Source organism: Neopsephotus bourkii, unplaced genomic scaffold (genome assembly GCF_033783945.1).
Source record: "Neopsephotus bourkii isolate Nb327-2 ecotype Australia unplaced genomic scaffold, CSIRO-AGI_Nbou_v1 NB_1027, whole genome shotgun sequence".
In the NCBI taxonomy this organism is placed as follows: Eukaryota; Metazoa; Chordata; class Aves; order Psittaciformes; family Psittacidae; genus Neopsephotus; species Neopsephotus bourkii.
This window is the reverse complement of record NW_026901516.1, coordinates 2,620,201-2,646,903: the sequence shown is the minus strand read 5'-3', so window position 1 is coordinate 2,646,903 and position 26,703 is coordinate 2,620,201. Positions and strand designations below refer to the sequence as shown.

General features: G+C 40.2%; 1 protein-coding gene across 3 annotated transcripts in view; it reads right to left on the bottom strand.

Annotated features, from left to right (window-relative positions):
• Nucleotides 1-26,703, bottom strand: part of TAF4B (TATA-box binding protein associated factor 4b) — a 70,746-nt gene that overhangs the window by 24,950 nt on the left and 19,093 nt on the right. For 2 of the 3 annotated variants that reach the window (XM_061360536.1, XM_061360538.1), the window contains 7 exons: nt 24,461-24,550; nt 20,636-21,214; nt 15,457-15,589; nt 14,783-14,888; nt 9,248-9,420; nt 6,395-6,525; nt 762-887 (listed from right to left, as the gene is read on the bottom strand). In XM_061360536.1, the coding sequence (XP_061216520.1) occupies nt 762-887; nt 6,395-6,525; nt 9,248-9,420; nt 14,783-14,888; nt 15,457-15,589; nt 20,636-21,214; nt 24,461-24,550 (1,338 nt within the window). The remainder of the gene's footprint in view (nt 1-761; nt 888-6,394; nt 6,526-9,247; nt 9,421-14,782; nt 14,889-15,456; nt 15,590-20,635; nt 21,215-24,460; nt 24,551-26,703) is intronic. The other variant, XM_061360537.1, reaches the window with a different exon arrangement.

Sequence of the window (26,703 nt, the reverse complement as noted above, 5' to 3'; positions counted from 1 at the left end):
CATGATGTTGTTCATGTCAGCAGCAGACACTTAAAAAGGACAGGAAGTATAGGAAAGAAAGGGAGTTGTACTCATGCAAGTACAACATGATTCTTTCAACTCAAGATTAGGCTTCCACCCAAGGGGCTTCAGAGCTCAGCTTGAAACAAAACAGAAACACACAAAAAAAGGATCAAGTCACACCTGATGGAGCAACATCTATGGTTTTTTTTTCCTCCTGTTCTTGAGAGGAGGGAAGGAGGAAGAATGGTACTTCGGCTGTACTAGCAGTGGATACATTGGGGTTCACAGATGCTAGGGTACCAGCTCCAAGGCTAGCCTTCTGATCTTGACTACAGAAAATAAATACCCGTGGCAGGATGGTGAGATCTCACCAGGCTCTAGCTTGGTGAGATAGTGAACCCATATTTTCAGTGCTCAGTATGTGATGGAGAATGACATACTGAGCCAGAAACAGAGACAGGAAGAATGTTTATGGCTATATGAATACTGCTTTTATTTCATTTTGACCAGCAGGAGTAACCTCAAAAGAAGAGTTCACACCACCACACATGTGAAAGAACTGCTTTGATTTTTTTTTTTAGGAATGTAAAAAGCTAAAATCCTTTTTTGTATAGCTTAAGCTGTCCTAAATATTACAGATTTCCTGTTACAGGGTTAATGGTGACTGCATTTAAAGCAGAAATAGGAGAAACATGAATTTGTTTGCCAGTCTAAAGAACAACACTATTGCCTTGGAAAGCAAGAAGTAAAGTTCTTACCTTGGCTGCTCGAAGCAACATTTCACGTTCCTCTTCATCCCTTCTTCGTTTTTCTAGGTGATCAAGCTCTTCAAGAAATCTCAGCTGTGCTCTGGTGTCACTAGATACGATGTAGCTATCACTCCCCTGGAAATAGAAGTTTGTTATAGACAACCAGGCTTTCATATACAGCACTAGGGCTAATAAACCCAGGGGGAACAATCTAACAAGAACAACACTATTTTTAAGCGCCAGCAAATGTAGGCTGTTTCAAAAAGACTTCAGGTGGTAGGCAGTCATTTACAAATCTCTCCACTGAAGTATGTTTCTTGGCATCTGTGATGACTAAGAGGTTACTGAACAAGTGACTACTAAGAGGTTACTGAACAAGTGACTACTAAGAGGTTACTGAACAAGTGACTACTAAGAGGTTACCGAACAAGTCTATACTGATAAGAATAAAGTCTTTTAGATTTAAAGACTAAAATTTTGTTTTAAACAGCAACTTCATACCCAGTAAACATACATACAAGACTGCCATTTGGACAGGTTAAGAGAGGAAAAAAAAACCAACTGTAAAGAAACAGAGTATCATATCCTTTCCCCTTTAATAAGAGAAAAAGTGAAATTTGCCATTTGAGTGTTTGGCGTTGCTGTTACAGACATAATCCAGAGTTTTAAATAAGCATCACCTACTATTTCCAAAAAGAGGTTTTATGGTTTAGAACTAGTTATAATGAATCTTGTGGGTGTAGAAAGTGAGGTAAATTATATAGGGTTTATTACAGCTTTAGTAATATGTAACCTTGCCTCAGTTGATGTTCTCAGGTTATAGAATAGCTTATGTTGAAAGGTGACCTCTGGAAGTCATCTGGTCCAGCTCCTGTACAAAGCTGGGCTAGTGAATAATAATGACTCGTTCCAACAGTAACTGGACATGTATGCATCGAAACACAACTAAGGTCCTTTTGGTCTAAACCCCAGCGATTAGTAGTTTGGTTTTCACACTATTTTTACCCTCACTGGAAAGCTGGAGTTTAGCTTTACTTTAGCTGTGAAAGACAACATAGAAAGGAAAGATCTAAAACATGGTCAACTGGCAATGAAAAGCTTCTTTTACTATTCAGCCTGTCTCTGGAAGAGCAATTTAAGCCATGTGTTGGCCAGAGTGCATTAGGCAAAACAAGGCAGGGAGCCCATTCTAGATGAGGCATGTCTGTGCCACTTGTTTGTACCACTCTTTAATGCATGTCTTAGAGTCATCTTCTTTCCCTGTTACTTTGTGAACTTGTCTGCTCCCAAGAAATTCATCCCTGAGCTTTTATCAGTCAAACACACTATGTACTTTCAGCAACTCTTCTTTCCACCTTACCCCAATTTCACATTTTTAATGAAGCAACCTTGACACACAACTGTTCTGGAGTAAGCATACAACGTTTTAAAGCTATTTTTCAGGCAAGGGTATATTTTAAGCTTATGGACTCTCAGTGACTTCAGATGCTAAATTTTTAGTTCTCAAACACACTATACTCAGGCTTTTCTTCCCATACTCAGTCATACACTTTTAAAAGCTGTAAGGAAAGTAGAAGTCTTCTTATGGGGCACCTTTGTCTCCTGACCTGAATTCTCACAACCCAGCCAAAGAATGAAATCTATCCCTCCTCTGGTATTAAGTTTGGTCCTTTCCAATGAGCCGCCACATTGTCACGTATCACCAATTGTGGCTCAGACCACACCATGTGTTGCAACCAAGGAGGCTTTCCAAAGAAGAGTCTGTGGCTCTGCAAAAAGTCCAAACAACCTTTCCCCCCCCTTCTGTTCCCACTCAAGATATTTTTTCTCAACTGCTCCCCAAAAAACATACACTACTTTGAGTCAGTCTCAGTACATTAGTACAATTTGTTTTGAAACAGCAGTTTATAATAATCCACCACCATGCCACAATCCTTTTAAAGGGACAAAGAAGAAAGCCGTATTACCAGAAGATTATTTTTTCCAAAGTTTAGAAGAATTTTGCTTTGGAAAGCTCAAAGTCAGAGTCAGATTACATATTTAAAGTCAAATCCAAGACCTTATGCTAGCTAGAAATGCAAGCTTCTCAACCAGAAGCACTCTATCATGTTCTTATATGGGATAAGAAATGGGTGCATCCATAATAGTATTTCAGCTCACCAACAACTGGTTTAAAAAACTTTATTTCAGGAATTTTTAGAAGAGAAACACCTATAGCTATATTTTGTCCAAAATAAACTTGTTATCTATAATCATTTAGCACCGAATTGCTTAGACAGAAAACATTAGATTATAGCTATTACTGTTAGGACGGAGCAAGTTGGATTCAGTTGTTCATGCAACAGTTTCATTTCCTTACATAAGGCCAAAGTGTCCCCAGCTACAATAGTGCAATCCCAACCAAACTAAACTAAAAAGTGTAATCATAGACAGAATTTAAGCTACTGATAAAGCACATAACCACAATAGAGCATGGTTAGATTAGTACATGTGAAAGCTGACAGTTAAAAAGTTGGTTTTACTTTATCTGAGCTACACTTAATGTGCAGTTCACTTAAGTGAAAAAGTTATTCTGCTATCCTAAAATAAATTATTGCTTTCAAACAATAGCACATCTATATAATCTTGTTACAAAATTATTTTTTCCATGCCTTTTTTTTCATCAAAAGAAATAAAGAAATGCATACAGTCAAGACTCCACCACAGATGTGCTCTAAAGCACAGCCAATTCCTACCAAACTTTTTAGTTAGGTTTACATGTATTTGAGACATGAAGCTTTGAAGCAAAGCATTCCCAGGTACATCGTTAGCAAGAACAGAACTAGCAACAAATTCAAGAGCAGCCATACGCCTTGTCTGTGATTTGTAACTTCCTTCTTAGATTGTCACATACCTGTAAATGAACCCGAAACCTGGCTAAGCTACTTGCGTTTTAGCACCAGGAATGTATTGTATGTCCAGGGGCAGAAAGGAAAAAAACCACACACAGCGAAGCTGTGCTTCACTTCAGTCCACCAGGAAAGAAGTGGAAAGAATCCCACAAAGACCAGCTCTCCCACAGAATCTGAACGGTTTAAGTCACATTGAACAGCCTTGCTGAGGACAGAGCAGGGACAAGCAGTTGCAGGGGTTCAGTTACTATATGGGAACTAATTAAGCTCTGGCTTTATATAGTCAACTCCTAAACCAGGTTAGTAACAGAAAAGCTTCTGGTAAGTTATTTCTGCACTCCGCAATTTGCTGGCAGCATGAGGTAGGTAGGAGAAGGCTGGCTGCTACCACATCTAGGAGTGCTATGTTTAAAGCTTACCCCTAAAACCAGTTCGGTGCCACACCACATAGCCCTACAGATAGTGCAGTTTAGGGTTGCAGTATTTTACTGCTACTGCGTGTGGGGAAAATGTTTGCATGGAGCAATGTTTATAACACAGCATGGTACCGTGCCTCTCATGTGCTCATGGGCTCCAAACACAGGAACACAGCAGTCATGCTGTGCTGAACCCATCCACATAAAAAGCATTTTTTTAATCACTGTACTCTGTCGTTATTAATTCTGGTTTGGGGTATCATATTATGTCACATACATACTCTTATACCTCAGCAGTTCTCCAGACTGTAGGAGGGAAGAAGCCAAGGAATCAAACCAGCAAGCTAATTACTTTTGTGGTCTTAGCAAAGCTCTATAAAGGCACTGCAACAAGAATCGCAACAGAGAGCAGTTTACAACAATCTGACAGGCTCCTCCTTCAGATAAAGAGACTGCCATGATAGTTTTATCCCAATTAAGTTAGTGACTTCCAAAGACAGACTCCTCCATCTCCCCACTCCGAAATTTAGCAAAAAAGGGGCAAAAGTTAGCAAGTATGGCTGCATGATACGAAGCTTTTACTCTGCCAACTCACTCTCCCTGCAGGGGTACCAATCAGGTGTAAGTTGCTAGGAATGAGCATGATCCCATGAATTACTGCCTTTTTACATCAACTTCTACCCCAGCAATACTTACCCTACTTTCACCACACCTATCCCCATTACTGTACATCTTTTTGTCACGGACATAAGCAAATACAAAGCCTTACAGGCCAACTTGAAAAGGCTCTGGAAAATTCTCTGAAAAACATGATGCCCACATTGCACACTGACACCTAGCAATAGCCTAGAGGGAAAAGAGGATGGGGAAGCACTGGGGGAAGTGGAATACAGGGCTGTGTAAATAAATAAATACATAACAGGGCTCCAAAACCCTGTAGTGTTCAGTTCTTGAACATTTAAAAGCCTGTCAGCATCTTTCACAATATTATGACTCACAAACATAATCCTAAGGACACTCCTGTAGTGTAATACCAAATTCCTGACAGAAGAGGGTCCCTGTGCATCTAGAATTATTATGCCCATTACTTGCTTTGTTCATGAGAAAAAAGGACAAGAAAGCAAGCTTATTGTAAGACTGCAATCTTACCATTCAATCAGACAAAAAACTATCAGTTTTCCTACTGCTTTAGTTCAATGAGAAAGAAATCAGCTCTATCAAGCCCACTGTCCCAGAACATTCCCTTGTGTCTTTGGTGTCTGCAGGACACGAAGTCCACTAGTTACCCAGGACTTCAACTTGCACCTCACTTTTACTCAGGATCGTTACTGGATCTCCCACTTCAGAAGGACAACATAGAACATGTACAGATTTCTAAAGACTTCTCATTAAAAACTCTATTCTTTTTCTGCATTGATTTTCTTTTTCTACCATTTCTTCTTCTGGCAAGGAACAACATACTCCAACTATCACTATAAACACTTGAAAGTTTCCAGATAGTTTCTGCTTTTTACTACTGCTTCTTCAGTGCTTAAAAGCCTATAAAAAGTGTTCAAAAATAACTCCTATCCCACCAGTTAGTAGCTCTTGTTAAATTTCATTAAGTTCCTGTGACAAAAACCCAATAAACTAAACCTGCTTGATATTGAAAATGTGTGGACTAGTATCTTATTACTGAATGACAAAAAAAAAAAAAAAAAAAAAAGAACTATTTTGGCCAGTAAGTTATTGCTTCCCATTTGTACCATACAAGCATCTTAAGGGATACTGGCTCATGGGAACCTAATTTACCTCATACTGAATGGAGCTAATACAAGAAGGAGGGGGGGGAATTTTAAGTAGCACTGGTAGAAAAAAAGAGTTCTGGAAACTTTAAGATCAAAGGGGTCTCTGCTTTCACATGGAGCACGTTCTAAAAATAAAATACTCCATTCAGTTTCCCAAGGCTTTTTTACTGAGCCAATATTGCAGTTTCATCAACAGTAAACACATAAAGCAAACACAAGCCCCTAAATCAACCCCACCACCAAGAGCATTCAAATATAGCTTTACATTTAACTATGCAAGACAGATTTTTGTGTAACAGCCACCACTTCTGTGGAAGAGAAGAAACACATACATTTCCTCTTATGCTAGGTTTTAAAAGCGTCTACCCAACAAGCTGAATGGAAAACCTAAGGACCAGTCAGAGGCTAAAAACAGTTAAAACCAGCCTTTGGTAGATACTGCAAACAGACATACTGCATATGATGTGGCTATACTTGGAAGAGGTTTACCTTCGAGGCTGCAAAGCAGGAAAACTTTGGTGCAAAACTTGCTTAATGATTTCCTTTACCTTGTGGGTTGACACTCTGTGCTGAGCAATTACAGTTAGCTTTTCTAGGAGCCCTCGTAATCTCTCCTGTGTAGCATGGGAGATCAAGTTCACAACATCAGAGTTAAGTTCCATAATGTCATGCCTTTTACCTGTGGAAGCAGAGAAAATCCATTACGTGTTTTAGTAGTAGCTGATAATTGAAATAATTAGCACAGCAGGTATTCTGTTCCCCCTGGAAGTCCTACCCATTATGAATAAAGGTTTGGAGATTATGATTTTCCTGGTAAAGTCACAACTTCAAAGATCTTAGACATTACATTAATAAAACTTAGCCTGGAGCTTCAGAAAATATAGACATTGTTTCACTTAGCCTCCAGAACCACTCTCCTTGCAAGGTCATTTATAGGACAAAGTTAATAAGAACACAAATCAAGCTTCATGTTCGGGGAGGGGGAGAAGTGGTAGCTGTAGAAATTAGTGCCATATTCTGTTAATTCCAGTAATTAAAAAAAATAGAGAATTACATTGTGCCCTGCTTGACACTGTGCTTGTTAACAACTCATGACATTTATTTGATGAGCAGAGATGATTTTTGCAGCCCACTCCGGGCACGCAGGACCCTCTCACCTGCCTCAGCCGACCCAACCATCCCATGGCAGTGGCTCAGACAACACAGATCAAGTCCAGCCAGGGTCATCATGCCATCACCTTCAACCTTTTCTCTCGGGCTGCTGCTGCCTCTCTGCATTTCAGCAGCTGTGACCGAGACTGGTGACAGCTCCGGGCAAAGCTGTGCCAGCCCCACACCCAGAGCTGGGCATCACCTCTGCAACCTTCCTGTGGCTGCAGGCTGCCAACAGAGAAGCCTGCCCATGGTTGACACCATCGATCACTCAGCGCGACTCTATCAAGACACCTCGATGGCAATGATTTTTCCCTGGTAGGCACAGCAGGCAGCAGTTTCACATGCCTCATATGCTGTACCTGTCAGAAGCACTTTCCCTTGCTCCTCACTGCATTTACAGCAGCTGTAATATTTTATGATGCAATATACAGCACGCCTTCAAAACCCATTTCAGTATTTATTGCCAAGCAGAGTGTTAAGAATGGATAAACACTACACAGTAAAAAAAAAAACAACTAATCACCTATTTCATTTGCTTTTGCTACTCTAACTGAAAACAAAAAACAGCCTCGTGAGACAGGGAGAATCTACAATGCTTTCCCAGATATAATCTAAGTATTCCCACTACTTGATCTTGGCCAGTGAGCACTGGCCTGTACCCTAGCCGAGTGCAAAGCTCATTTTGTTCAAGCACCTTTCAACACTTCCGCAGCAGTTTCTCACTATACTATCAGAATACATTTTAGTATGCCAACTTGAAGACAAAATAAAACATCCCAGATCTCAAGACCTCCCTTCACACATGCGATTCCTAAACCAAAAAGGGTTTGGTTCAAAAGCAGAAGTGTTCATTTTCTGAATTGCTGTATTCCCTGACTGTAATATTTTCCTTGCAATCAAAATGCTTTTTATTTACCACATGAATTATTATTAGTAGTAATGTGAAACAGCTACCACACCATCCATGAAACAGCCAGACTTGTATTCATCCATCTTTCAATGAATTGTCTTCACAATCCAAATGAGAAAATTATTCTAGAAGTACTCTATGGTTTTGCACAGCTCTTCATTTTTCCTTATACCCACTTCCCCTGAATGACTGGTTAATGCTCTACTGAATTTTGGGAAAGTCTTCTAGGCACCAGCTTTGATGTGTATTTTTTCTTTTCTACTACTAACACAGCACTTACTTCCCTCAACTATGCTGTAGACAGCTCAGATGACACATCTGCACTAGTGCAGGATGTATGGAGGTAGCAGGTAGCATTTGGAGGCTACAAGCTCATCGCATGCTAGCTGCTCAGTTTGGACCAAGAACCAGTTGCACGTAGAAACAGAAAGACTTTATGATCATGTAGTTAAACCACTGTGACAGAATTACGACTGCATGTACAAACAACAGGCTTTCTTGAATGCTCAGCTGTAAAACTCACTGTTCCAGTATGGCAAGCTACTAGGCAGAGAGCATGAGCATGGAGTTGAGCAATATTCATCCAGTTTGCTGTAGATGGCAGTGGTACCAATCAGCGTGGTGCTATATAAATACATGCACCCTGCTCTGACATAATACAACATTGCTAAGCAACAGTTGTTATTTTGATCAGAAACTAACAGCTGAAATAATATATACACTAAAAGCTTCCTATCAGAGTTTAGTCACAGGCATTTAACATACATTCCGGTATTATTCAGTGATACAGACAAACAGCTTTAATGTCTCTTTCACATAAAATTAGGTTTTTTTTTCCATAGAAAGAGTTATAAACTAAGATCTGCCCTGTGTGTATAGGCAGTTTGAAACTTTTAATGCTGGTCAATAGAATACATATACCTGAGCAGGCTGAGGAATGCAAAAACTGTTAGGAAAGTCAGTGTAAAGCATCAAGTTGGGAGCTGCAGAAATAGAAAAGCACACTTAAAGTATTTTGACACCAGCATCTATACGGTTATTAAGTGCTCCATTAAGTTTAAGGTCATAAAGTTGCTCACTTCTCACATGTTAAAGTGGCACCACTTTGTTTCTTCTGGTTGTGCTTCAGACTATTTACATGTAAAAGAAAACCTTACAGAAGAGCTGTTTTCTAGAAGCAGAAGTAAAAACTCAATATATTTTGGTAGAAACACATGACTTGAGATGATAGATCAAAGTAGTTCCAGCTCCTCCTTCAAAGACTGGAGGCTAGCTAATGAAGCAGGCAAGGAAATGATACATCCATACATATCTGCTGCACACACTTTATTCTCACCTATGCTCAAGATCTTCTTCTGAAGCGCTTCCGAGGAGAGAAAAGGTTCATCTGCACAAGAGCGGATCACAGTACCAATGAGCTCAGAGTTTGTTGCCAAAATGCACGCATTCTCCTCGTTAAGACTGACCCCAGCCATAGAAGTCACATCATTTATGTCATCTTCAACTCTACTAAAGAGAAAAACAACACTTAATGCTCTGCTCAGAATAGATAGAAAGAAAAAGCCTCTTGACTATCAACAGCCACATAGCGTATCTTGGAGGCTACCCCTATACAATAGATGTTTAGTGTGGGTGTGGACAAGGAGAGGTCAAGTTAACAGCTTTCACACTTCAGTGAAGTGCCTCTCAAACATTAGATTGACTAATGCCTCAGTTGCTAGGCATGCAAATCCTTTATATGAAACTGAAATTCTGAGTGAGCTCAAAAGCCAGGAACTGAGGTAAACCTGGATTAAAAGTTTCCAAAAACCCCCTGCCCTGCACTACCACTCTTACAGCTTGAAATTTGTTTCAAAACTCCAATTCATCAGGTAGAACTAAGTGCTGAAGGAAACTGGATACTGACTGATAAAGAAGCCCACTTTCTAACTGAGATGCCTACCCTATGAACTGAAGCTTACAGCACAGGCATGTTAGCACAGACCTGATCTTTGCTTTTCTTTTAGTGAGTTTTCTTAAAAAATAACATACAAACACTCCTTTGTCTATATACTAGAACCAACCCAGACCTTGCCCTTTGAATCAGTCCTATCACACAGTACTTATGTATATAGCAGGGGGGATGTCATGCTTTTGAAGAACAGCAGCAGAGCTCTAGCTCCAGCTCAATTTGTTGGATTATGCTGTAGCAGTTTTGGACTACGTGTTTAAAATAAAACCTCAAATCTGGCATACTGAGCACTAACACATACTCATAGCAAAGCTGATGTTAAGCAAATAGCCTGTGTGCCTCAGCTTTTTTTTTTTTTTTTTAAAAAAGATCATTTAAGTTAAAATACTGAATGAATGTTATATAGGAAAAGATATGTCAGGAGTTTGGCAGTGAAACAATCCAAGTTTAAACTTACTTTTCAAGTAAGTTTAAATCATCAAGAGAAAACCTTCTCTTGCTTCATTTAGTAGCAAAGGCCCTGACAGTAGCTTCAAGAACCAATCCAGAATAGACGTCTGCAATATTAATAAACACAAGTGAAAGCACTCAATCTGAAAGTCTTTTAATTTGTAAAACAAAGAAAAGAAAACTAAAACATGCACCTCTCGAAGAGTATATTCTGGCAAGGTTTGATAAAGTTCACCTGTGTGGCCTACCTCACTCTTGAACAAGGGGTTAGCCAGAAATATGCCTTTCTTAAGAGAAATGGGATCTCTTAGGGCTGGTAATGGGTAGAAGCTGATGTTATTAAAATGTAGGTTGGGTTTGAGCCATACTCAAAACACACAAGAAAGCATTGGGATTTTTTTCCTTAGGGATCTTCTCATTTGGGCTTCAGTAAGTTTCTGTGGTGCAAGTTGTCCACCACAGATTTCTGGAGATAAGCCTGGCCAGGAAAGGAGTCCAGCCTTTCCCTACTCCTCCTTCTATTTATTTGTGTGCACTCATGGCTGGGAGTTATACAAAAGTGATTCATTCAGGAATAGATACCCAAAAGATTCTCAAACCAGCTTCATTCATTAAGTCTAACTAGACACGATAGCTTCCTGCTTAGGCTTGTACCCCAAATCCATCGTGCTAAAAGCATTAAACCCCATGACTGTCAGAGCAGTTAGATGACCATGATCGGGATTCAAAGCTGAAGTTAACGCTGTCAGAACTGTTTCTCTCCCCCTACCCTTTCACACCCAGCAACTGAGCATATAGTCATGCCCTATCAGCCTAACAGAGACCCTGATCTTTCAACAAGTGTGCAAATGAAACTTCACTGCATGATAATTGAGTGCTAACTGATTTTCACAAGTACACTCCTGTTTCCTCTTTTTAATGACCACTATTTTGCTGATGGCAGAGACAAGAAGTGGAGACTGCCACCAATCTGCTGATAAAGGGGATTACGAAAATCAGCACGACTAGCACCAAGAACCACATCAGAAGATGTTGGAGCTAGATGCTGGAACCTGACATTACCCCAGTGGAGCTGTTTACAAATCCAGGTACTGATGCTTGCACCTCAGGTACAACTGTATAGTACACAGTTTCAGGAAATCATTTTAGCTTTCAATCTGGCTGCATACTCCAAATACTCAACATGAAGGAGGTAAACTTCTATACTACATATCAATCCACCTTTCTACATACCCGAATTTCCCTTTATCAGTTTATTATTTTCTTTAACACTTCCATGCATATTTCCATTTCTCACTGTCTCTCTTGTCAGCACACACGTACAAGAGCTTACATGCAAGCAGACATCTTTACCTGTACTATTTTTAAGGACCAGTTCTAATTTCTTCAAAACTCTGCATTAAATCACCACATCACTAGCCCTGATGGAAGATTAATTTGCACTTATGAAAACACTGCGGCACTTACTTTACCTAACCCAAGGAAACGATAATTACATTTCCTTAGAAGTAGTACTCACTAAAGAAAATAAAGTTTCAGAAGCCATGTGAAGTTCGTACTTTTTACTATTGTTTTTTCCCTTGCTGTTCCAACAAACCTCACTCATTTTAGGTAAGGTATCATGTACTTCAAGTAATCATTCTACTAAAGTGACAAATTTAAAACATTCCAGAGCATACACACACACATTCCTGTTGGATACTGACTTGCTTTCATTTTCAGCAATCCCTCTCATAAAGCCCCTCTTCCACACCACCTGCTTTAATGCTTTTTATATTTCACATATCACACCCAGAAACCAACAAGAAAAAAAACTCCCCCTCAGCTGTTTTAAGTCTCCAGTGATTTAAGTTTATTAGGACAATGGGGAAACAGAACAGAAAGTGCTGTCCTGTATGAAGTCAGTTTTGACACTTAACACTGAACGTTCTCTTGGAAAAGAGGAGGAAGCAATGCAGATGCACCACGCATCTACAAATGCGCCTGTACTGGCTCGAAAAGTGAGGCTGTGGCACCCTCTGGTGTTCGACCAACGCAGGTGTATTCTTCTGAATGCATCTTCATTTTACACAACAGCCAAAAGGAAAAACGAGAATGGCATGTGTCACCCAAACCTCCCTGCACCACCACAGACAACTCCAGTGGGGCAAGAACCACCAGCGCTCACCACCAGCATGGGGGAGGAGGAGCAGCTGGCCAGACATTCTCCACTCTGCTGCCTCACTCCTGTTTGTCTTCTGATGGAGATGGCTAGTCCCTTCTGGGTAAAACGCACAGAAGCCAGAGTTGTATGTGCTTTGGAGAACAACTCTATTAGACAGAATAGATGCACAAAGGTGCAAACATGTGTCACATTTTTTTTTCCAGAGTCCTCTAGCATATACTTTACAGAAGTATACAAAGGAGTTTATAAAATCTTGATGCTTTTAAAACAGACTGCCCTTTACAATACATGCCATGGGGCAATCAAGTGACAGTGATGCACATGCTTAGCTGAAATAATTTCTAGAAGTTTTTTCCTTTTTTTTTTTTAATTGGGATATAAGGAATCACCATTTTTATTACTGCTCATTTCAAGCAACTTAAACCAGCCCATTAAGGAATAGTCATGGTCAAATTGCAGCCTATTAAGTACAGCTTAGTGAGTACACTTGAGCAAGAATCCTAACCTAACCAAGTCACATAGTAGCAGAGGGAGCCAGGGTCAGTGACATACTGCAATGAGAGTATACAGTTTGAAGTGCTACATGTACAATCACATAAATTACAAGACACACTCTCTGCCCATAATGAGTCTCATCACAAAATCTGAAAGGGGGCCATGGTGCTTCTCCACCTCACACATGATCAGCAGGTCACGCATGATGGATCACAGGTCACAAAGAACAGCCGTGCTGGGAATACTGCAAGTCAAGACAGAAGGGAACAACCCACTTCACAGCTTACTGGGGAACATCTATTGCCCAGGCCAGATTAACCCTATGTGGTGTTAGGCCTGACTGGAGAACATACATACTTGATGGAGGGAAGCCAAAAGCTCAGGTATACACTGCTCAGGTTCAGATATAAGAGCATGCTCGTATGTAGGTTTTGCAGTTGGAAATTTTGGTTATAGCAGTGAATAGAAGAACCAGAGATATAACAATGCTTCTTAGAAAAATTTAAGGTGAGTTAGAGATTTTAAATATGAATTCTCATAAAATTAAGCTACTTCAAAAATCATAATCCAAAAGCAAGAGCAGAAATCCATCTTGGATCACACCGTAAAAACAGAGTTTTTCCTACACTAAGAGTTCAACAATTTGGAGAAGGAACTTAAAGAATTCAAACTTTTTCATGTAAGACAGTTAATATATTCCAACTGGAAGAGGAAAAAAAAAGTTCCCTTTTTTATTTATTTAATTTGTATGTTGTTTTGGCTTTTTTTCTATTAATTATATTTATGAAGTGATTTTCCTAAACATCACTACCCAAAATTACATCCCAAATTATATTCCGAAGTGTATTTCATAAGAGCTTGAGGCAGCTGAACAGGGCTATTGCTTTAACATCAGCTTTTTATTTCAACTTCTGGCTACCTGTATTCTGGTGTTTACTATATACTGTATGTTACTATAAACAGCAACAGCTCTCTGTTTTGTATCAGTGCACACAAAGCTGTACGTAGCTTTCATAGATGAGAAGTCAACTGGTCAACAAGACGAAGGTGTCATGTCTGCTTTTATCCCCAGAAGAGCAAATTCATGCTTGCCTTAAAGTCATAACTTTATAATGCTTACAGCAGTCTGTACCTCTGTTCCAACATGACATTTCAGAGCTACAAAAATAATTTCTGCTTTTGAAAAGTTAATCAGTTACCAGAACTAAAAGCTCTAAGCACTCTTGTAATCTAAATGCCTAGGAGAATGTGCCAGAAGTCATAATTAGTGGTGTAGTCAAAGACTTTCACCTCTACATACAGGAACAAGCTTGTAAGAGGAACTAATAAAAGACTTTGAAATACAGCACAGAGCTTTAGACAGGTTACCAACCAGTCCAAATAACAGTTCAATGCTATCTTTCCATCTGTAAAAACCGGGTTATATCTGCTTTAATTCTACAGAAAGCTTTTAATACAAGGTAACTGCTTTAGATTAGTTAATAGTACTCATAGGATGGAGATCAAATATACCTCCTGTACAAGTGAAAAAGTGGTACATAGTGATGCACAGTGCTTATATAATTACATTCTTGTGACAGCATGCTAAAAATCCAACTTCATTAAGATAGCTTTCTTATATTAAAAATAGTTAACATCTGATATGAAGTCAATAGTTTTAGGTTTCCCCTTCCCAACTGGTATTATAAATTGAAAAACACCTATCATCAACAAGTTTCTAAAGAAAGTTGCTTTGATTCGGGTTCTGTTCCCACTTCTATACTCTCTTTTGTTCCTTCCTACAGCAAACTTCTGATATTGTTTATTTTTACCTGAAGGATGTTGCTCCATTTGCTTTTATTTCAGCTTTCTGAACAGGAGATGCTTGAAGCGACATAATTTTATTTCCTGGCAAGGGAATTTGTTTCAGAATGGAACCTAAAACAAAACAAAGAACATGCCATGGTAGAAAGCAAAATGCTAAACCAACTGTTTAATCAGTTCATGCTTCTAGCAAAGACTACTGCAGTCTCAAGAACTACTCAGGTCCATGGAAAACTAGACACTCTAGAATCTTACATTCTACATGTTCTGTATGGCCCAAGCCGCTACACAATGTCAGCAAACACCCTCCTCTCTGCTGACCAGTGAAAGGTTTTAGTGAAAACTGGCTGCCTGAGACAAACTCATGTTATGCATCAACCTGGACCTGCTGAAAGAAAACAATTCTCAAAAGCATCACGGTTTAAAGGAATTTCACTGCAAGGAGCTTACTCACAGTAGTTTTAACAAGTACATATGTTTGGCTGACCTGCTTGTAACAGGTTCCAGAAGCTGACATGGCACTCTCATCAGAGCTCCAAGCAAAAATGTTCAACTTATCATACGGAGCTGGCTGCCCCCAACAGACACCCACCTTCTTATATTCCTACAATCCACAAAGCCTGCACTTATTTCTATACTTCAGCAGTCTTCTCCCTTCTCCATTAAAAAAGTTTCACTTTACCTGCAGGAAACTGGCTAGTTTGAACAAGTGTATTCAGTGGCATGCTTTTCTGAGATGTCTGTAGGGTCAGCGTTGAGGGCTGAGGGAGTGAAGATACTTGCTTTACAATCGTCCCTGACGGTTGTTGGACTACCTGGAAGTGCAATAACACAGAGTGAGAAGAGCTAAACATACATAGAAGTAAATAGTATCAATGTATTAACATGTTCATTTAGCTTTAAGCTCCAGCTCAGGGGGTTCTCTAACAGACACTTCACCTTTACTCTCTACTGAAAACCATATTACACAAGTTTCACTGAGTATTACACGATCCATTACACTTAGAGGCTTTCCTCTATGTAAGTCCTGCTTAACAAGACATTTGAATATTGAATCCGTATGCCAGAAAGTTCAAAAGGGTAGGTATGACATACACCTAGTTAAAAAGAGAGAACACCAAAACAGTTAGAAGTCAAACATGAAATCCTTTTCCTCTCAGGAATTAAGAGTATATACTGTAAAGTTACTAAGGCATTTTTAGAGCTGCAACATCAATTGTAAATTGAGATGCTGCGTTTCAAAGTGTTAAGCAAAAGTAAACCAAACCCATTAGTTAGCTGGAACATGAAGTACTAACCCACATCACCTATAGTGATTACAGCCTTTACACAAAAACATCAGTACGCTGCTGAAGGGTAAAAAGGAAAGGTGAGGATTGTTTTGTTTTGTTTAAAGAGGCTCTTGAAAGAAATAAAACCAGACAGCAGGATGTTGTCACATGGGCCTACAGGCACAGCCCATAAATACTAATTCTTCCTCTTCAGGGGCACATATTAAAATGCAAGAAAGTAACAAAATTCCCCTATCCCTAAAAGCCCATTTCCAAGCCTCCTAGCTAGTAGAATGTGAGCTTTTGTTACATCCTTTGGAAAAGTTCTTGATTACAAGTAATAGAAAGATGTGCTTTTAGCAAAACACAAAATTATCAACATCTTCAGATTGAATCCTACTTTTTTGTCAGCAAAAGCTAATATAAAGGAAGTTCTGGAATCAAGAAGCCACGTTTTCTCCTCTACATCTTTTTTTCTGACTTCAGAAAGTCTAAAGAGTGCTTGTACAGCAACACTGCACAAGTTTAATTGCAAAAAATAATTTATTATACTTCAGAAATTAGTCTGTCTCCTTATGTCATCTAACTTCATATTTGTCAGTAAACATCATCAGGATAAGCATCACTCATTCACAAAAAGAGGCACTTTGTGTATCAAATACTCAAGATACACCCCACCCATGCCCATATTAACAGCATCAGGGTTTGGCATAGCAACAGGAAAGTAGAATAACTGAGCTGAAGGTGGTGTCTAAGAACCAGACAACAGACAGCTCTTGAGAAGAAACCTAAGTTTCAGAAAAGGAAAGAACCATGGGAGTACATGCATGGGCAGACTGCGGACAGAGTCGAGGTTCTCACAGGCAGCACTTGCTCATGAAGTAATACAGACATGAACATTAGCTGCAATGTGTTTTACCAAAGTGCAGTTAGATCCTTTTGAGGGGCCCAGCTTCCATGTGCTGGAAGCTGTAAATAACATTAACAGCATCATTTAGGTGTTCAGGTAATTACTGAGCCACCAACCAATCAACTTGGACAAACTACTCGCAAGGCTCTGCCAGCACCCACCGTGACACGCACCAAGAGATCCTCCCTACCACCAGTGAGAATGATGCTTCGTCTTCAGCATCAAAACACTGAAACAGCACAAGAGGGAACGGAAGCATTCAAGATTAAGGTACAGCAGACAGAAGAACAGAGACTGGCAATGTTAAATCAACAGTCTAGGTGGAGGTTGGGAAATAAGCCAAGTAACCGAGGAGGCTAGATCAACAAGACACGGAAAGGATGTATTGGAAGGAAAGCTAATTTTCTGTTTGCCATTCTAGCTGCTAGACTAACAGAAGCTGGAAGTCCTTGGGAGTTGCTACAGGGAGGGCAACAGTGCTAGAAATTTCAACAAGGATCTAAAGCCAGAAAGAAGTATTACAAAAGTAGGTAATACGTATGAGAAAGAGTTATTGTCCCTTTTCTTCAGGTTAGCAGCAAGAAGTAATAAAGGAAAAGGACTGTTCCTTTGTGCCCCATTAAGGAGGTTGACAGAGACATCAGAATAAAAAGCACCAACACTCTTTAAGTAAAACAAAATTGCAATGCAACATCCAGACAACAGCATAAAGTCAGCTGCCTGAGAGAGACTTTGATTAGCCTTACTTGCATCCGTTCTACATTCATAAAGCAAAATTCAGAGAGCAGCAGAGGAATATTGAGGTATCATCACACACCTCAAGGACTGCTTCAGGAAGGAAGCCTCACCAGCTGAATGCAAAAGCATACATCCAGGACAAAAATCTCTTGAAAAATAACAGGGACTCTCTATTCAAGAAAGCTCAGCTCTGAAGGGACTCAACTAACAACTCACTAAGAACAAGTAGCTGGAACAGCACAAGCACTTCACTTCTTGCTTCAACTGTTAGCAACGTCCAGGGAGTGCGTCTCACTGGTAATTGTGGGAACTACACCATAGAACTCTTGTTCTTTAAGCTTATCATGAAGTTGTAGTCTCACAGCAACTTTCCTGCCATTGGAGGTCAGCAGCTGGTAATGTAGATTTTCATTTACTGTACTTTAACAAGAGATACAGAAATACGGCAGCAAGACAACGCCTTTTTTCCAAGATGAAACTTCTTTGTGAGCCAATACCCTTAAATTAGGCTGTATTAAAAAAAAAAAAGTCATCAGAAGGGAACCCTTCCAAGAGTGCAACTCTCACAGCACAGGCATGCAATCAATCCTAACAGCATTCCTGAAGAACAGGTCCCTGTGTATCCGCCATACAAACCTAGAGTTTTGATAATCACACTACGGAAATGTAAGTTATATGGTGCATCACTCTGGTCACAATTTTGATACTAGAATACTGCAGTACTGCATTCTTATGCACCACCAACATTACAACAGAGCTGGCACATGAAAGTTCATTTCACATTCATCAAGCACAAGAGTCCTAAATTAGAAATGGGTATGTAGAGGGAGTGCATGGCATCAGACAATCCTGTGGGCTGGAAAGGGAAAGAAATTGCTGGCAGCATTATATGGACAGATTTGCACAGCTGGCATGTGCTTCCTTTCAGCTGCCAGCAGGACCCTTCTGTTAGGGAGGGGAGGTCCAGATTTGTTTTCTTCTGGGAGGAAACAGATCCTCTGTCCTTTCAAGGAAAGGCATCAGGGAAGCCCAAGAAGATGCAGCCACTTCTACTAGCTTGGCCTTTGTGCTAACATGTTGTCTGAACAAACACCAAGCTCCTGATAAGGCTAAGCTGCAAAGTGGTCAACTCAGCCTTTCTACAGCAAGTATTTTAATCACTGTGCCTGGGATCTACCCAAATGAGGATAAAAACATGTTTTATATGCAAGTCAGTGTTTTCAAGGCCCAGTGAAGAAAAAGAATTGCAACAGGCTGCCACAATGCAGCAGTGGAGGAAGCAGGAGTAACTTCTTTAGTTCATCAGTATCATACTCAAGAAGTGTTTTGACTCCCCAGTGTAGAGTTAAGCTTCCTCATCTATTTGTACAGATGGTCAACCTTTCCCCTGGATTACATGCCTTGCTGTGTAGCGAACAAACTGCTCTCCAGCCTTTGTGCAACCTAAGAAGACCCCATTTTCTTCTGGCTGGAATTTCAAACTGAATCCTCAAGGACAGTAAGGGTATCAACTCCTTTTCCAGTTTGGCTTTATCTATTACTATTGAAGACAGTGCGTATGCTTATAACTGGTTTTGGTGGGTTTTATTTCTTAGTTTTTAAAACAAACACACTCATAAAAAGGACCTCTCATCTTCTCCAAGATGTGCTATTCCTTTTAAGCAAGACTGGAAAGGTGAAAAGCTGGTAGCATAAGCTCTTTATTTAGAATCCAGGATTCTTGCATTACATCCACCACCACAACAATATCCCAGCTGAAACGAGGACACTTACATACTTTGAAAAGAAGAAAACTAAAAAAGCAAAATATTTTAGGGGTCTGCATACTGTTAAATCAAGTATACACAATGAATTACATAGGAAATTCACACACTAAATGTCCTACTATACCTGTGAAAACTAAATCTGGCTTCACAGCAAGTCTAATGTTTTCCCCTCCTTTTAGGGAAGAAATCCTTACAAGGAAGTCCTATTCAAGAACTCGAGTTCTTTAACTGCCAAAGGGAGACTTGTCTCGAAACGCTTGGGAACACTACTTACAGATAAGCCAGTTAGATGGCATACTACTTGGTATCTCAAACACCCAAAAACCAAACCTCATGTATTTCACAACATTGGTCTTTGGGGTATACCTGCGAACCACAGTTTGCTGGTATTTAATATTAACAATAGCAAGAGGTTAACCTGTGCCAAGACAAAAAAGTTAACACATTGCTTTGGAAGGTATTGTTTGAATAAGACATTTATTTCTCCTCAAATCTGTTAGCTAATGAGGCCTAATAGAAAAAAACTTCACTTTTGGATTACTTCATCATTAACATGTCTTAGTAAATGTGGAGGTCAGAACTCCACTCTGAAAAGCTCATTTAGCTAGTTTGTACGTTTCAGTTAACATGTAACTAAACAACATCAAGTCACCTGCGACTGCAAAGTATCCATGTATATCCAGGGTAGGAACTGGTAGAGAGACTGGAATCCTTGGTGGCTAGCCGAGGCACAGCCCTAACAGAGCATCTAACCATAATTAGCACAAGCATCTCATAAGCAATTTCTGTTTCTGACACTAGCACTTCATGCCTTTTCTTTCAGATGCCAACTTATCCTGGCTGCACACACAGCACTGGTCAGAACTCATATTCCATCATGTCTCCAGCTCTGTGTTTGGTCTGGTGGAATGGTGGTCAACCTGTCTTGCAAGAGACCAAGCTTACAGTCTGGCTTTCACCTTTTCAGCAAGGGCTCAGTACCCCTAAACTATGACAAACATAACTGATTAACTTATGACAGACTATCTTCTGGTTAGCTCATGGCAGACTGATTTCGTAAGTTTAGAAAAAAAAAAAAACCCAACCAAAACAGCTAAGATCCAAAGTCGTATCCTCTTTACAAAATGGTATAAGTAAAGAAGCCCAGTTACAGAGACACAGAGAAACTCATCTTACCAACTGTTTCACTTTAACCACTTGCTGAGCACTCACTGACTGTGCAGCGACGGAGTTCGGCTGTGAGATTTTGATAGTGATTGGGGTTCCAGTGACTGATTTTAGATGCTGGAGAGGGGACGTTGCTGAAGATGCCCCTGTAGAGACCAGCACTGGCTTTGGAGACTGGAGAGTGGGTGTTGGTACCACAGAGGTGAAGACTGGCTTGACAGTTTGGATAGCAGTCAGCCCTGATGTTGCTGTCGTGGTGGTGAGGACTGAAGCTGCAGGCCGAAGAGATGCTGTCACCACTGCAGAGGAAGGAACAGACTTTACGGTCTGCAGAGATGCCGTTGCTGATGCACTGACAAGGACTGGTTTTATAACTGGAGAGGCTGTGACTGTTACAGAGGCAGATACTGGTTTTAGAACTGGAAGAGAAGGTGTTGCTACAGCTGAGGTTACCACCCCTCTCAAAGTAGCTGGTGCTGCAGAGATACAAGTCAAAACAGCTTCTGGGGTTGGAGCTGGCTGCTGCATACACTGCTGGATAAAGCTCTGAGCATTGGGCATTAGCTGCCGTAAAGCAAACATGCTTTTCTGGAAGAAAAAAACAAAAAAAACACTTGATGTAATATTAGCAGAACCTTCCACAGTACTGATACATTAGCAACTAAATCCTCATATTCTAATTCAATTTCTCATGAGACAATGAATTGCTTACTTCAAGCAAGTTTTGCTAGAATTCAGGGACCCTTAACTTGATGAGGCTACTGCTCAGTGAAGACCACAAGAAGCACCAACGCAGGCTGAACAAAGGTCAACAGTCACAATGGCTTCACTGTACATAGCAAACCCCATCTATAGGAAACTCACCCATAACCTGGTTCTCTTGTTCAGATTTTTCAATTTGGAATTTATTCATAGTAAGGCCATTCTAACTGCTTTTTTTTTTTTAATTTGTTTTGAAAAAACCCTGCTATATCGTAACAGCTGTGTTCATTCCACAAAGCGTATCTGACAAAGAACTACAAACTATCCACCAAAGTCAGAAACAAGCTCCGAAGACAGGAGCACTTCTATACCAATACAGCTATATCTACACTAGGGGGGGATACCACTTTAATAATGTCTGTATTGCTCCAGCAGCACGACTTAAGCCAGACAGTTCTTTGCAACAGGAGAACGAACATCAGTAAAGGTATATGGCAACTCTTCATTTTCACTACAGCTGTGTTTGAGAAGGTTAATGGACAGAATAACCTTCAAGCCTTCTAAAGATTTTTCTCCTTGACTATGTACAATCTGTTATGGCTCAGAACCAGGGGAAATAAGTTCTGCAGCTACCTGTATATTCTCACAACTCCCCTTTTTTTTTATACTTTTGTCAGTTTTGAAGTTTGTAAGAGTCTGCAGCATAGTGCTGTCGCTCTGGGCTTCATACAAAAGGAATGTGTCTCACACCCTAATACACAAGTAAACAAATTGCACGCCTGCACCTTCTGCAGCATGCCTACGTTTAACATTCACTTCCTTTCCTTTTAAAAGGCTGCTCAGCATTCCACATGCTCCTGATGCAATTTGTTTACCAAAAGCATCCATCAGAGATTTGAAAAATCAAGCAGGCTTCACAGCCAAAGTCACTGTACTTTTCCACCTATTGGAACAGACAAAACAAAATGTGCACCAATTTCATCAAAAACCTGCAGCCCAAAGATAAGACAACTCTAGAGAGTCCTCCCTAAAATTCCACTTCACTAGCTAGAAGTAAATTGGCAACAAGTCATACCACATTTCTTTCCAGGCTCAAGCTGCAAGTGTTTCCCCCACAACAAGGCCAGCACAGATCCTCCTAGCACTTTAGAGAAGTGCTCCTGAAGTCAGCTTCCGTTTTTCACTCAGTCCTGTTACAGCTGCTCAGAGCTACACTCTGTGTATCAACCTTAAGGTATTTCACACAAAACTATCAGAGTGCAAGATGTTTTAAAGGATGGGTAACACTACAAAGTCAGCTAACTTTGACCACAATGATGCTTAAACGTATCTGAAATCCCAGTCTTTCTTTGTTAACATAAGTGTGCAACAGGGAGAGAGCATCTTGTCAAAGGATTAGGGGGTACGGATACTGCTCAAAACAGAAAAGCCTGGATGACGCCAGTACCTGGCAGCATGCTGCGGTAGCTCTACTGTGATGGGTCAGGGTCTGATCCATGCTGATAAACCCAACTCAACTGCTGTTGAGCTGCTTAGAAGACTGCGTCCTGAGTGTAGCAGCTCTCCACACTGTGGGATGTTCTATTAGCTCAGGCTGAGCAATTCTGTAAGTGCATGAGGACATGCTGTGCCTGAGCTAAGAAACCCTTGTGGGACACCAAGGAAGCATTTGCAAGTGCAGTGCAGCCACCCCTTCACTCCTCTACATGGCTCACCAGCCCCAGACAAGGTCTAGCTGTGCCAGATTCAAGCTGGGTCTGCGTAAAGCTTTCTGAGGTTCAACTGCACTGTTTTGGGAACACAGCAACACCTAAGCTGGCCCCATGCAAGCACAGTCAGCCCATGTCCAGTGGCTTTCATAGCCAGGGCCCCTGCAGGAAGCAGCTATGCTACTTCTGAAGCCAAACTTGCCCTGGTAGTCAGTAGGGCTCTGCTAAGACTCCACACAGCTCATAGGAAACCACTGCCAGTCGCACTGACTGTACACTCACAGCCTAGTCCTTCTGCAGCCAGAGATGCACTGGGTACAGAAAAGCCCATACTCTAAGCTGTTTGGTCTTCTAGATTTTGCATGGGCATTTAAGAAGCCTCCAGGAAATTAAACAGAGAATAAGTAAGTGACCAAAATTTTCCATCACACCTCGCAGAAATTACTGTAGTCTCCAAGACTTACGGCAAACTCGCTAGCAAAGCATCTCAAGATTGACATTCTAACAAAAATACTCATTCCATACTTGAACAGATTAACACCAGCCATTTAAAGTAGTACAATATTACCACATGCATTGTTATATGCGCTGTCAAATACTAAAGAAGCGGACAAGGTCCAGAAAACCTTTATCTCAGCTTCACCATTTAACTATTCTTCCTCAATTCTCCATCATGCCTATAAGGAATGCCAAGGAAAAGTACACATCTATCAAGCCTAAGAATAGTGCATACATTGCAATTAAATAAGTGTAGCCAAGTTTTACATGCTTCCACTGGGATTTAATGCTTGCTGTGCAATAAGCATGTTGATTTTTTATTTTATTATTACCATTCTACCATATGATTAGAAGCCTAAAGACAGAATTTTTAATTTACATGATTAGTTGCTTGAATGGAAGCAAGAGTTGTCCTTGGTTACTTTTCCTAAGCTGCAGTGGCCCTGTCAGACCCCTTCTGGAGAAACAGGCAGCGTATTCCTCTGCCTCCAGTTAAACACAAACCCGCGACATATGAATAGCTTTGTGTAGATACTTTGAGATTAAATGCTACATAAACTGTGCACAGCCACTGTTGTCAGTCTTGTGTATTAGAACTCAGAATAGCTAGTTTTGATGAGAAAGTAAGAAGCCATCTTGGTATAGTTGCTCTACTGGAGATGTACCAGTTTAAAAACTAATATTAGTCTCTGATAATGACTTAGAGGATAATTACTCTCCAATTTAAGAACACAGCATAAATCACTCCTCTGAACTCTTCCATTACCAAAAAAATTGTCTTTCCAAGAGTAAAAGTCACACAGGGCCAGGTTAACTATCATTTCCTCAAGTAACCTGAGAAAACACCTATTTGAATGCTCTCTCTTAATTTTCTTTTCTTGTCCTCCCTCCCCTCAATAAATATTATATATCCACAGACACTTACCTTGAGAAAAGGAACTAAATATGGTTGTGGAGATGACTTGAGCTCTATGTATAGCTTTTTTGTAAATTCTTCTGGTTCGATTTTTGCTTCCTAAGAGGAAAGTATAATTACGATGGTAAGTTATAACTATGAATCTACCATATTTTTCTCCCAGATGTATCAAAAATTCATGAAAATTTAAATGACCATTAAATTGTTCAATTTCAGTACTCAATTGCTTTTCTCCTCCTGTAGTTTAAACAAAACGTTTTAGGATAGAATGATGTTGTAATTTAAATATACTATTATCAAATTAAATTACTTTCTTCAACCATAAGCAGTTAACACACTGAAGTGAACTGACAGAAACAAGTAGTACTGATCCGTTTGAGTACCTTGCTGTTACACAGAGATATTTAAAATCTACTTTGAGTACTTATTTCTTTAAAGGTAGTTTATCTGAGTAGAGATCAATTTAAAGAAATCAGGGTCAAAAGACAACTAAGTAGGTTTTGTAAGACAATTCTAGTGTAATGTATACCTAGCATAATAAAGCAGAACACTTAACACTGTTTTTCAAAAGCAGCAGAAATTGAACATTAGAACATCACTCCTGCATACCACTATAGAAACAGTCTTCTGGCCTGTAGAGTCTCCTTTCTTAATGCTTTCCACTCTTCCCCCAGCACAAACACCTGACTCAAGGGCTCGGGAGTGTTAGGAAGCTGCAGCAGACTTCTGAGACCCTCTGCTTACTACTTCAGTATCACTATGAAGGGGCTAAGGTGATAGGTAACCCCAGACACTGCTGCCCTCTCTCACCCTCCCATGTGAGACCCATGTGAAACCCTGCCACAGAGTCCCCAAGAAAATTAAGTCCTTCAAGAAGGTACAGACATGCAAGGAAGAGGAACCTGGCACCAATCTCTGTCTCTACAGAGAAAAGACTCCTTTCAGCCGTATTCCCATTCAGAACCAGCACCCCAAGGAGCTACACGACCAGAGCACAAGTTTTAAGGACTCTATTCACAGACAGAACTTGCATCTGCTCTCTTATGTGGTCATTTGATCTGCTGCCTGTTAGGTCTCACTAAGTTTTGGATGCAGGTCACCAAGGTTGCCCTGATACAGATGCAATGATTTGGTACACTACATCTCAGTGCATGCAAGGTTCTTGACACCCACTTCACAAGATGTTGCCTTAAGGACCATTTTACTTCACAGCTGCCATTTCCCTCATACATACAAAACATAATTTATTTCACATTCCAATCATATACACATACTGAATGGCAGAAGAATAGCATTCTTTAAAGTACTACAAAAAGCAAACAAGTGCACAGTTAACGATGTATTAATGTCTGGTAACAATTGTGCTTAAAGTACTGTAAGCACAGTAAGGAACAATTCTAGTATTTTCCTACAGAAGGAGTCCAGCAGGGACACAAAAGCAAAGAGCTCACACTTTTGTAAGGCTGCATCTTCAAACAATCTGCTCTCTGAAATTACACCTCTTGTCTACACCATACTTCTCTAGTCTGAAAAGCCCTTTGGTACCACTAGCAAAGCCATCCCCCTCCACCAGCCCACAGCCTTCTGCTACAGTGGAACAGAACAGCAGCAGCGGTCAAATGCCAAGACAAGAAGTGGCAAGAGAAATCATTACCAAGAAAACCCAGCTGCACTGGGGTGCAGCACAAAGCAGCATAAGGAAGCCACCTGCAAGGAGAGAGACAGGTTGGCAGCCACCACGTCATTTTCTCCATCTCACTGTCTAAAGACATAGATAATGTCATGCTTGTTCCACAGGAGCTTCACTATCAACATATAAATCAGTTTTGTCTTGGAATAAAGTAGTATGTAAAAAAGTAATAATAATGAAATCAGTGATATGGACTTAGCACTGCACTACAACCTCCACAGTAGTACTTTTGCCATTGAGGACTGAATATTATATCAACATGATAAAATAAAAAAAGCAGCTTAGACCCAGAAGCTGTGTTAACACTATCAACTCTTTCTGCTGTCAGTTACCTGCATGCATAAAATGAAACAGGAAGGGGTGGGCAATACAACATGTATTTAAACACAGTTAAATTAAGAGTTACACTGTAAGGCTTAAAGGGTCAGATGCACTCAGCTGCAAGTCCAACTCTTCAGCTGTTTACAAAAAAATAAAAGGAAAATAAAAAAAGACAAGGAACAAATCTATAATGAAGTCGATGTCAAAAACAGTAACACAAATTATGCTGACTTTCAGACTT